The 11,460-nt window shown below is 58.7% G+C and overlaps 3 protein-coding genes across 3 annotated transcripts; 2 read left to right on the top strand and 1 right to left on the bottom strand.

Moving 5' to 3' along the window:
* Window positions 1–758: 758 nt before the first annotated feature.
* On the top strand, window positions 759–3,699 carry TRAVEDRAFT_161545 (uncharacterized protein; the record flags this gene model as incomplete). The annotated part of the gene is made up of 12 exons (XM_008036336.1): window positions 759–824; window positions 891–1,175; window positions 1,235–1,314; window positions 1,366–1,403; window positions 1,455–1,487; window positions 1,538–1,581; window positions 1,637–1,726; window positions 1,784–2,006; window positions 2,060–2,469; window positions 2,525–2,596; window positions 2,646–2,831; window positions 2,898–3,699. The coding sequence occupies 12 exons, from the start codon at window positions 759–761 to the stop codon at window positions 3,654–3,656; spliced, it is 2,286 nt and encodes a 761-aa protein (XP_008034527.1). The 3' UTR covers window positions 3,657–3,699.
* Window positions 3,700–3,721: 22 nt separating this feature from the next.
* TRAVEDRAFT_161541 (uncharacterized protein) lies at window positions 3,722–8,196 on the bottom strand (the record flags this gene model as incomplete). The annotated part of the gene is made up of 8 exons (XM_008036335.1): window positions 3,722–3,984; window positions 4,041–4,560; window positions 4,617–4,965; window positions 5,027–5,409; window positions 5,460–6,372; window positions 6,422–7,458; window positions 7,659–8,108; window positions 8,164–8,196. The coding sequence occupies 8 exons, from the start codon at window positions 8,194–8,196 to the stop codon at window positions 3,890–3,892; spliced, it is 3,780 nt and encodes a 1,259-aa protein (XP_008034526.1). The 3' UTR covers window positions 3,722–3,889.
* Window positions 8,197–9,078: 882 nt separating this feature from the next.
* On the top strand, window positions 9,079–11,196 carry TRAVEDRAFT_62886 (endoplasmic oxidoreductin). Its single transcript, XM_008036100.1, has 7 exons — window positions 9,079–9,305; window positions 9,373–9,573; window positions 9,634–9,699; window positions 9,752–10,135; window positions 10,191–10,600; window positions 10,657–10,828; window positions 10,881–11,196. Exons 1-7 carry the CDS (start codon window positions 9,135–9,137, stop codon window positions 11,091–11,093), a joined length of 1,617 nt encoding a protein of 538 aa, XP_008034291.1. The 5' UTR covers window positions 9,079–9,134; the 3' UTR covers window positions 11,094–11,196.
* Window positions 11,197–11,460: the final 264 nt, after the last annotated feature.

The following is an 11,460-nucleotide window of genomic DNA, read 5'->3' as shown; positions in this document are numbered from 1 at the left end:
CTTGCGACGTTTCCCTCAAGCTCTAGAGGTACGGCCTGGACACTTATTGCGACCAGGAGCAAGGCGCTGATGAATCGAAAGACATGCATGATGAGGCGTTTAGGATGCCCAAGTTATGTTCACGAAAGGTGGTACACCAAGGCAGCTATAGACGAGAAGTCAGGATGGTCCATGATTGGGGAGGGCGTTGCGATGTACCTACCACTGCTGGGAGGAGCTGAAGATGGGGGAAAGTCGAGGAATGTGGTACGCTGCGCTGACAACGATCCTGATATATATATCACCTCGCCACATACTCATGTCAAAATTGCATTTGCAGGGGTGATCGGCTAGCTCGGAATGCAGGGACTGGTGAAGTCCCATAGGAGTGGGAGCAGTGTCGGAGCGCCCATCGCGCGTCGCACAGTGTCGGATTTAGACGTAAGGCTATGCACAAGGCTGCCATTCACGGTGAGCGCTGTCCGTACTAGCCGAAGCCGGTGTACACGAGCTGAGCTTGAGGTGCGCTGTCACAGCAAACTGGAGTCCGATATGCCCTCGAGATGCTGCGGCTCAGTGGATAGTACGATGAAGAAGGCAGAAACCTGAGAGGAGTGTCTCAGGTTGAACATACAGACTTGCCTTATGCGGACGGGCAACGAGTGCGGAAATCGGGCGCCTAAAGTGCTGCAGCCTCTCTCTGCCGCCACAAGCTCGCCTCGGTCTCGCACTGCCAGTATTATCATCTACTCTTGTCTCAACGCAGCTGGATCAAACAAATGGACAAGACTAAAACAAGGCTTGCGGCCTTCTTTGACAATGACGACGAGGAGACTTCGTTTCCAGTGCGACGGACCCGACCTCATTTCTCTCGCGCGCGTATGCTCACCGCTCGTTCTCTGTGAACTTAGCAAAAGGAGATAGACGACCAGAAGCGGGCCGTATTCACCCAGGGTACCCTTCGAAAGTCCAAGAAAGAGAAGGAGAAGGAGGCGGCTGATGCGAAGCGCAAGGAAGAGGAGGAACATGCCGCGCGGGCGTACGCCGAGTTCGTGGACGCCTTCGAGGGCGAGGGGGCGGACAGGAAGAAGGGCGGGTCAGCGTTCGTGAAAGCTGGACAGGAAGGTGCATACGCGCCTTCTGCGCCTGCAAGGGGCCGAGGGGGCATGTCGCGCGCGTTCGGAGAACAGTCCATGGTGCGTTCCACTGGCCGACCGCCTCTACTAGCTGTCTCAGCCCGCATGACTTCATACAGAGACCCCCGTCTCCTCCAGTCGCTGTTCCGAAACCCAGAGGGAAGAGGGCAATGGACCATTTTCTGGAAGAGATCAAGAGGTCAGTCTGGCTTAACTTTATTCAAGGTGTGCTACTAATGGGCCCATGAAGAGAACAAGCAGACCGCGATGCGAGACTATCTCGACATGGTATGCTATCTTAGCTATTATGAATGAGTTTCCTGCTCAACGACCGTGCAGCTATACCTGGGAGATCGGTCACGTCAATAGCTGGTAAGTTTCTTATGAAGATGCCTGGGACTGAGTCTGATGGCCATGGGTAGCTTATGAAGGCCAGAGCGGTAGCAAAGACCGTGGTGATCCAGAGGTATGCGTTACGTACCACCATTACATGAAAAAGAGGCTTACTTTAGCCCTAACAGACGTCCAACGTATTTGTTGCGAATCTTCCACCCCATGTGAACGAGCAGATCCTTGGGAACTTCTTTGCGCGTGCTGGTCCTGTGGGCTCTGTACGCACCAACCCTTTTCACCCTGACCAGATTCGGTATTCTGACTGCCTTCCCTAGGTCAAAATAATGTGGCCGCGGACCGACGCAACTATCGGTCCGGGAGCTGACATGACCGCCACGAGGAGGACTAAGAACTCGGGATTGAGCGGCTTTGTATCGTTCATGAAGCGTCGGGGCGCAGAGGCTGCCCTGCGGGACTTCGATGGATACGACTGGGGCGGGTCCATTCTCCGCGTGGGATGGAGCAAGGCTGTACCCGTCGCGCCGCGGCCTATGTACGGTACGTGTCAACTTCTTCTACCGAATCAAAACAGTGCTAATAGGTCACCGTAGTTGCAAAGAGGACAGGGTCGCGATCTCCTTCCGGGTCGCGGTCCCCAGCAGGCAAACAAGGTGACCGTCCCCAGTCGCGCTCACGTTCGCCATCGCGTGACCGGGACCGGGAATACGGCCGCTCTCGCGACCATCGCTCCTCGCGCAGATCTCGAAGTCGCTCTTACAGTCCAAGTAACTCTCTGTCTCCGCGGCCCCGCAGATCGCGCAAATACAGCCGCAGCCGCAGTTACTCGCCGCACAGACGACGATCGCGCACGCCCCCGCCACCGGTTCTGGAAGACGACGAAGTCACGGACGCTTTTCTCAGGACGGTTGCGGCCGAGGTTCGTGGACACGACGCGGAGTATGAACAGACGCTGCACGAACGCGAGAAGTCAAATCCCAAATACGCCTTCCTCAACCGAGACGTGAGTTTCAAGGAAGCAATACGCTTGACAGGCGCATCATTAACGGCGTTTGTAGCACAATCGCCACCGCTATTACCGCTCCCTCGTGGACCGAAGGGATCCCTTGGACCCAGAGTTTGATGACGAGGTGCGTTCCCTCCTGATCGGCGCAGACCACACCGCTTATACGGCAATAGGGCTACAATTCTGTGTACTCCACCGACACGGCAGAGGATTCTGAGCGCGAACATGGCCGTAAACACGAGTTGGGGAAGCTTGCCCGCCGCCGCTTCGAGGCCATGCTGCGAGCCCTCTCCGGCCGCCGTGGCGAAATGGCGCGGTGCATGGCGTTCAGCTTAGAACACGCAGAGGCGGCAGCAGAGGTGCGTGCAGAGCCCCCGGACATCCCTGTCGTCCACTCCCCCCAGTCCTAACTGTAATCACTCTAGGTCGCGGACATCATCGTTGCCTCGCTGGTCGTCGACGGCACGCCCGTGCCGCGCAAGGTCGCGCGCCTGCACCTCATCTGCGACATCCTGCACAACTCCGCCGCGCCGCTGCCGATGGCGTGGAAGTTCCGGCAGGAGTTCCAGGCGCGGCTCGGGCTCGTCTTCGACCACCTCTCCACGATCTACCACTCCTTCCCCGGGCGCATCACGGCCGAGACGTTCAAGAAGCAGATCACCGCCGTCGTCGACATCTGGGAGGACTGGATCGTCTTCCCGCCCGAGTTCACCGCCGTGCTCCGCCAGCGCCTCGAGGGCGCGACGCTCCCGGAAGAAGGGGAGGTCGTGGAGGAGGCGGTGGTCGAGGTGCAGGAGGCCGCGCCGAGCTTTACGTCGAAGTTCAAGGCGAGCGCGTTCAAGCCTACTGAGCCTGTTGAGGCTGCACCGGCCCCTGACGCCGAAGACCCCGACGGCGAGCCTATGGACGAGGATAGCGATGTTGACGGGAACCCTATCGACGACGTAGATGGCGATCCTCTTGACGTCGACGTCGACGGGGAACCCGCTGAGGACGTTGACGGCGAGCCGTTGAACGATGTAGATGGCGAGCCTTTGAACGACGTAGATGGCGACCCTATGGAGGACGTCGATGTTGATGGCGAGCCCCTCGCAGACGACCTCGACGGTGTCCCTCTGCCATCCGTAGACGTTGACGGAGAACCTATGGAGGACGACGTCGACGGGGAGCCCGTCGCTTTGTAGTTTCCTTACTGTTTTGCTGTACCCCGCTGCCCTGTCGCTTTTCACCCAGCTGTACGAGTAATATGTTGCTTCCATGGGTCTCATTGCAATTGCACAACGCCACTGCGAGCAGTACTGGTATGGTATATTCCGGGTGTACTCATCCGTGTGCCCATCCAAGTGGCCCCTCTTCACCGTGTATTATCCTAGATCACGGTGATACCCAACAGACATTATGCTAAGCTAATAAATCTTTACGCGTCACGGCGGGGGCCGCGGGGACCACGGTTGTTGTTGGTGGTCATCTTCAGGATGGCGTCCTTGGCAGTCTCAATGGCAGACTCGGAGCCTACAAACACTTGTCAGCAACGGGTAAACCTCAGTGGGATACTACCCAAAACGCACCGACGATGACGATAGTGTTGTCGTCGCGGTTGACCGTGATGTCCGCACCGCTTTCGTTGCGCAGGCGGGCGACGTTCGAGCCCTTCGCGCCGACGATGCGCGGGAACATCGTGCGGTCAGGCAGCGTCAGGAACCCAACGTGCGTCATCTTCTCCGCGTGCTCGATCCCGTCCGTGATGAACTTGAGCGCGCGGTCAAGCCCGGCCTGGTCGCGGGCCTTCAGCGTCCACACCGAGTCACCCTCCTCGGCGTCCTGGTAGTTCGGGACGACCTGCCACTGAGCCTCGACACCTGCTGCGTCCGTGTCGGGGTCGTCGATGCGCGCCGTCACAGCGCCTGCCTGGGGCGTGGGCTGCGGGGGCACCGCGGGCTTGGACGGCTGCACGGACTGCTCGACGTGCACGCCAGAGGAGCGCAGCTGGCGGAAGAGGTTGCCCTGCTGCGAGACCGCGTAGTGGAACTTGAGGGGCACGGTGATGGTGCTGTTGACACCCTCGGGAGCGGCAGGTTTGATCTGGGCCTACAAAAGTGGGACGTGGTCAGTCTCACTCAATGGTGATATGTCATGTAGCGTACCTTAAGCTCTTCCACGGCCTTGTCACAAGCAGCACGAGGACCGGAGACCTTGACGACGTTGGCAGGGTCCACATCGGCGAGCTCAGTCGCGTTGATAGGCTCGCCGACCTGGTTGTACGAGCGCGAGCCGGGGAACTGGATCTGCGCCCCGGTGCGGTTCTGCAGGTCGTTGAGGTGCTGGCCGCCGCGGCCGATGAGGGCACGGTGCTGAGCGACGGGGACCTCGACACCGAGCACCACGCGGTCCTTGAGCGTTGTGACGGTCTTCTCGAGCTCCGCCTTGAGCTTCGCGACGAGCTTAGGCTCTCCACGGAGGCGGACCTCGTCGCCAGGCTCCCCTTGGCGGGGGCTGCACAGACGTCGAGCACCATTAACACATCTCACACCAGGAGCCGCAACAAAGTACGCACAAGCGAATTAGACCAGCCTGCGCCTTCGGGTCCGTGGGCCCACCACAGCGAGCGATGAGCTCCTTCAGGCCCTGGCCACCAGCACCAATAAGCGTGCGGTGGAACTTGCTGGGGACGTCGACCGTCGCGGTCGTCTCCTCCTGGACCTGGTCCGAGATGGCGAGGATGAGCGCCTTGGCCTCAGTGATCGCCTTCTTGGTGCCACGGACGGCGATGTTCGCGACAGCGGTATCGTCCGAGGCCTTGTCGACATCGATCTGCGCGCCGGTCTGGTCCTTGATGTCGTTGATCGTGGCTCCGCCCTTGCCGAGGATACGGGCGACCGAGCGGGAGGGAACGGTGAACTTGACAACGTTGTTCGACTCCTTCTCGAACTCGACAGCCTGTGACGACGTCAGCCTTCAGGCTCTAAGCAACATAAACGGATACTCACGTCCAAGAGCTCCTGCTTGGCCTGGGCGACACCCTTCCGGCCACCCTTGACGAGCACCTCATCGACCTTCAGGACCTCACGGGTCTTGCCCTCGCCGTCCGCAGCGGACTCGCGCGGGAACGTAATCTTCACGGCGTACTTCTCCTCGAGGCGGATAACATACTTGCCGCTCTGACCAATGAGCGAGGAGTGGTACTGATGCGGGATTTTGAGCACCTCGGACGTCTCGTCCGCAAGGCGGTCCGCGTGCGCCTGGATGCGACGTTTGGCCTCTTCGACGTTCTCCTTGCGCCCGACGATCTTGACGCGCGACTTTTGGTGCACACCCTTCTTCTTCTTCGTGACCTCTTTCTCCTTCTCCTCGCCCTCGTCCGAGAAGTCAATCTTCACGCCGAGGGTGTCGCGGAGCTTGTTCACCCCCGCACCACCAGCGCCGACGATGCGCCCGACGTAGTCACGCTCGATCTCAAACTCCGTGACGAAGCTGCTCACGATCTCATCGTTCTTCGCGTCCTCGACGATCTTGCGAATCTCGCCAACCGCGCGGTCGACGTCTGCGCTGATACCACGGACGAGGATGAAGTCCTCTGACGCCTGGCCGGCGTCCGTACCGACCTTGATCGAGAGCGTTTTGTCCTCGCCGATGATAGCGTTGAGAGTAGTGCCGCCGCGGCCGACGACCGCGTCGTGCCATTTCTTCTCAACCTCGATGACCTCAGTCTTGACATCGGCAGCGTCGCGAGCCATCTTGAGCAGTTCCTTCTCCACCGTCTCGAGGTTGTTGGCCTTCTCGACGGGGGAGGGGGACGCGTTGGGTGAGGTCGGGTCGTATACCAGAAGAACCGTGGACTGCTCAGCAGATTCCGGCGGGAAGAAGACCAGAACGTTCTGAACGTCCTGGAATGCCTTGATCCTGAACGTCTGATCAGTCTTCGTTCCGGCGCGCTCAACACCAAACTTACTTCTTCGCGTTCTTGTTAGAGTTGATGATACGGTGCACGAGCCAATCGATCGGGACCTCCTTGGTCGCGCCGAACAGTTTACCGATGAGCGCAGAGAATTGGCTCACTGCCGCGTCGACCTTCGGCTTCTCGCCAATGATGTCCACGTTCAGCACAGACGCACGGTCCCAAGTCGAAGCAGCCGGGGTATAGACCTGTACGCCAGGGTTCGCAGTTGACAGAGTCTTGGCGTAGTTGACGCGAACCATGTAAGTCATGAGCTGGCGCGAGACCGAGATGGGGCCGGGGAGCGGGAACTCGTGGATGTACGCCGAGTTCGCCTTTTCCATAACTGCCTGGACACCGAGGCCAACGTCCGTCGCCTTACCCCAGATGAGCAGCTCCTCGCTGGCCTCGTCGGGCTTCGGCACGATGATAGCGCAGCGCGCCTTGGCCATAATGTCCTCCGCATTCTTGCCGACGAGCAGACGATGCTGGCGCTTGGGAAGCGACAGCTTGAGCGAGATCACATCGGTCTTGAAGTATTCGACCGCAGACTTGATAGATTCCACAACGCGAGTGACCGCGTCGCGGTCTCCAGTAACAGTAATCTCGCGGGCGGCACCGTTCAGCGCCAAGTTGACGTCCGCACCTTCGGCGGCGGCAAGGAACTGCTCGCGGCGGGGAAGGACGAACGGCAGAATGTGCTCCGGGATGTCGCGCACACGCTGCGTGGCACGGGAGCGTTTCGTTGCGATAATCTCGTTGAGCAGTGCCTGTGCCTCGAGTGCGAGGGGCTGGGGACCAGTGATGGTGACGGGGACCGTGGGCTCTTCCTCCTCATCGCCGTCAATGGGAGAACCGGGGAGAGGAGTCGGGTTGCGCGAAGGGGAGTGGGAGCCGCCGTTAGTCTGTCCGTTGGTAGCCGGTGCAAGCGTGTCGCGGCGGGGAATGTCCACCCTAACGCCAGTCTGGTCACGGACCTGCTTGAGAGTGACGCCCTTGGGACCGATGATAGTCGGAATGGTCGAGGCCGGGGCGTTAAGCGTAAGAGTGACCTGCGGGACATGTCGGTTACATAAATCGGACGGAAATAGGAAACCATGCTTCAAGTAGTCGCGAGCGGAGTGTTTGCGACCCCGACGCGTGTTGATGGTGGTCACGATGGTACATTGCCGATGTATACAGTTGACCACTCCAACACGCGCCGAATGCGCCCCGAGACCACGGGAAGGTGGATTCTGGAGGGAAAACGTACGATCGGACTGAGCAGAGCGAGGAGGCTCTTCTTCGCCCTCTCGAGCTCCTTCTTGGAGTCGGCCTTGAGATAGAACGTGGTCTGGTGCGACTTCTGGTTCGTGGACGCGTCGAGTTTAACCTTGTGCTGGGACATAACCTGCCTCATCACTTCACCGAGGGACGTGGGCTTCCCATCCTTGCCAGCGGTGGAGAGATCGATAGACGAAAGGATGAAGGAGTCCGAGACGACGGGCTGCTTCGGCGCCGGGGGCTTGATGCGAGGACCAGCATTGGCACCCCAGGCCGAGGCGGTGGGCTTGTTACCGAGCTGGACGGGGGCCAGAGAAGGGAAGGCCTCCTGGGAGTCGGTGTCGACGGCACGACTAGCCGCGGGAGCACGGGCCTTAACCGGAGTGTCGTCGATCAGACTGGGGAACGGGTCGGGGGCGCCTTCGAGTTCGTGCCTCCTCTACCGTTGTGATTGGGATGAGCGACGGCGCGACGGGGTCGGGGAGGACGCTTACCTGGAGGTCAGCAGCGGAGAGTGCCTGAGCCATGGCAATTAAGTTGTACGGGTGTCCGGGAAGCGCGAGGCCTGAGACGGGGGATTCCTGGCGACACTCGCGAAAAGAGAGCCGCTATGAGGGAGAGATGGGAGTTGAGAGCAAGATGTGTATATACCCGAAATACTACGTGGGCGATCCTCCCTCTCTCCCACGTGTCCTGAGCGTCTTCGTGGGAACCACCTGCCTCCTTCGGCTCCCTTAAGGGACACTTCCCAGCCCGGCTGTATGTTTGGACACAAAAGTCTAATCGAAGGTAGTCAATCATATATTCCTGAGAAAGCCGGGTATATGACCATGGGGTGTAGAGGGGAAGTCCAGTAAACTAACTGCCAAGAGGCTTCATCAGCCTCGACTAGTTGTAGTAAATACTACCGCCAACTGCACTCCGAGGATACCGGAAAGCACTCGACTCGGTAAGCTTGCAGCCATAAACACATCCAACCTTTGATGCCAGGCTTCGACATATCAGCTTGAGAAGTAGTGGTACTGGCGATCTCGAAGGTTGCAGCGCCACGAAGGAATTGACTAGAGGTCATAGCGAGTCCTGACACGTCTCAGAGCTTACGACCAAGTCTTGGGCTGTCCGGACATGCACGCCTAGACCATAGTATACAACAAACTCAACAAGACGTTGGAAGTGTGTGCAGGTGCAGCCGTGGGCGAGAGGGGCCGAGGAAAGAGGCTGGAGCGTGCTGGAGCGTGAGATGGCCGTACAGAGCAAGAGCGAAAGCGCTGTGTTTCTCGCGCCGACGTGGCCCAAACCTCCAATTTATCCGTCTGACACATCCCCGACCTTTTCTCACCCGCGCCTCCATCTCGCCCACCCTCTTTATAAGTCCTGCCAGGCCAGACGCCTCACCACACACACCCCGACTAGTCCTTGCTGCCCAAGAGCGCGGTATAATCGCAGCCACCGACAGGACGCTCACATGTTCTCGCGTCATCTCCACGCGCTCTTTCTCGCTTGTCTCTTCTACCCCTTCTCTTCCCATGCCGCCGACTCCCAGGAAGCGCTCTTGGTCGATACACAACAGCGTAGTGGGCAAGTGAAGTCGGTTCTTGAGAGGGAACCAGTGAAGGAGGCTGCATGTAAACATATCGTGCGTTCGGGCTTAGTCCTTCTGCTCCTCTCCGAGTCCACCTGACGTAGATCATACTCCTCTGCAGCCCACAGGTCCTATAGAGACCACCCAATGCAATTATGAGTCGATAGAGAGCGTTACAGACGACCTCTACAACGAGCTACACTCCCTCGTCGAGACTCCGTTCTTCAAGTTCTTCCGGGTCGACCTCTACCGCGATTGCCCATATTGGCAAGAAAACGGTCTGTGTATGAACCGCGAGTGCGGCATCACTACAGTAGACGAGGTATGTTGCGGAGGTTCAACCTTTCCATGTAGCGGCCTGCTGACATGTACTGTGGAACAGAGTGAAATTCCAGAACGATGGCGTGCGGCGGAGCTGAGTAAGGTGGAGATGCCTTTCGGCGACCAAGTAAGTCCACCGCGGCCGCAAATGCTTCGAAGCCATTCTAACCAGCGAGCAGCGGACGAAACTCCCTGGTTGCTATTACCGCGACTCAGACTTCTGCTTCCTGGACGACATGACCGAAGGCGACTACGTTGACCTCACTCTCAATCCCGAACGGTTTACTGGCTATACCGGTCCATCTGCACATCGTGTCTGGGAGGCTATCTACAAGGAGAACTGCTTCGGCATGACTGAATGGGACGTCATCCCGTCAACCTCTCCGAACCATGGACTCGGTGCTCTTCCGAACAGCCTGAAGGAGGCGGTGGGCGGTGATGACACGGAAGACCCGAAGGAGTGTCTGGAGCGGAAGGTGTACTACAGGGTCGTCTCCGGTCTCCATGCGAGTATCTCCACGCACATCTGTCATGACACCATGAACCAAACCACTGGCGAATGGGTGCGTCCACATTCCTACTTTCCCTGATAGCGCGTCTAACCTTCTGCGATCTCAGGGACCCGACCTGAAGTGCTTCATCTCGCGCGTCGCAGCGTACCCAGAGCGCCTGCAGTATATCTACTTCGACGCAGTACTGCTCCTCCGCGCGGTCGCGCGGCTCGGCCCATATCTGACCGCGTACGACTACTGCGCGAGCGGGACCCATGAGGACGACGCGGAGACGCTCGCGCGCCTCACCCGCGTCATAGATGTAGCGACCGAGGTCGGCCGCTTCGACGAGACCGCCATGTTCCGCGGAGAGAACGCGAACGTGCTCAAGGAGGAGTTCAAGGAGCACTTCCGGAACGTCACGCGCATCATGGACTGCGTCGGCTGCGACAAGTGCAGGCTCTGGGGCAAGGTTCAGACCACGGGTATCGCAACGGCGCTCAAAGTGCTGTTCGAGCTCGACGAAAAGGCACTTGAGTGCGTACTGTTACTCCCTTCACGCATATTCAATTTTGATTGAGTACGTGTAACAGCCCGAAGGCGAACACGAACCTGCTTCAACGCTCCGAGGTCGTCGCGCTCATCAACACGCTTCACCGTCTCATGGAGTCTCTGCACATGGTCCAGGACTTCCGACGCATGTGGGCCGAGACAGGCGCAGAGGAAGAGGCGAACCTGGTCTCGGAGTCCGCTTCAGCGCGCAAGGTATGCCCGTACATGCCCTTATTCCTCACATTTTGTACTGAACCCAACGCAGGCGCAACACTCGCCAGGAGTTGATGGTTCCAGCCCCTCGCCGCAGTTCTTGGCTGGTTTACTCGACCGCTTAGCGTGTTGGGTCCGGGCATGTCGCGACGGGACCGTCGGGTGCCTCCAGGGGTTCTTCGACGGGATCCAGGACATGCTCGAGGCCGCGCTCAGCATCTTCAGGGTGTCTGGAAAGGACCAGGTCCCGAGGAGCGAGCTATGATCGTTCCGTGATCGCTCAGGGTTGCAGGTAGTATTATTTATGGATGAGTACTTTGCAATTGTATAGGTATAATGATACTGCACTTTACGGACAACTCTAAACGCGTTTTTGCATTCAGTTTGCCGTTCGGTCTGTTGGGTCGCAGGTGGAGGTCAACGGTCGTCTCGCTCTGGCAGGTATACTTGATGGTAAGCGCCAGTACAACCTCGCACTAATGTGTTTAGCCCGCTACTCAAGTTAGACGTCAAGCGTCAAGCAGCTAACAGTGTGATGGAGAACGTAGAAGATGGTCATGAATCTCGAAGAAATTCTGCCAGTTTCATCGGTCGAAACCAACTGCACTGGCCGCTCCAGGCGTTGACCCAAT

This window comes from Trametes versicolor, assembly GCF_000271585.1.
Source record: "Trametes versicolor FP-101664 SS1 unplaced genomic scaffold TRAVEscaffold_2, whole genome shotgun sequence".
Lineage (NCBI taxonomy): Eukaryota > Fungi > Basidiomycota > Agaricomycetes > Polyporales > Polyporaceae > Trametes > Trametes versicolor.
The sequence above is the reverse complement of the archived record's forward strand: the minus strand, read 5'-3'. Positions and strand labels throughout refer to the sequence as shown.

Excerpts from the sequence above, each read along its gene's own strand:
- TRAVEDRAFT_62886 (XM_008036100.1), top strand. The coding sequence starts at position 9,135 with ATGTTCTCGCGTCATCTCCACGCGCTCTTTCTCGCTTGTCTCTTCTAC. Across the intron at positions 9,306-9,372 it reads AGGCTGCATGTAAACATATC|CCCACAGGTCCTATAGAGAC; the intron begins GTGCGTTCGGGC and ends ACTCCTCTGCAG. Across the intron at positions 10,601-10,656 it reads CTCGACGAAAAGGCACTTGA|CCCGAAGGCGAACACGAACC; the intron begins GTGCGTACTGTT and ends TACGTGTAACAG.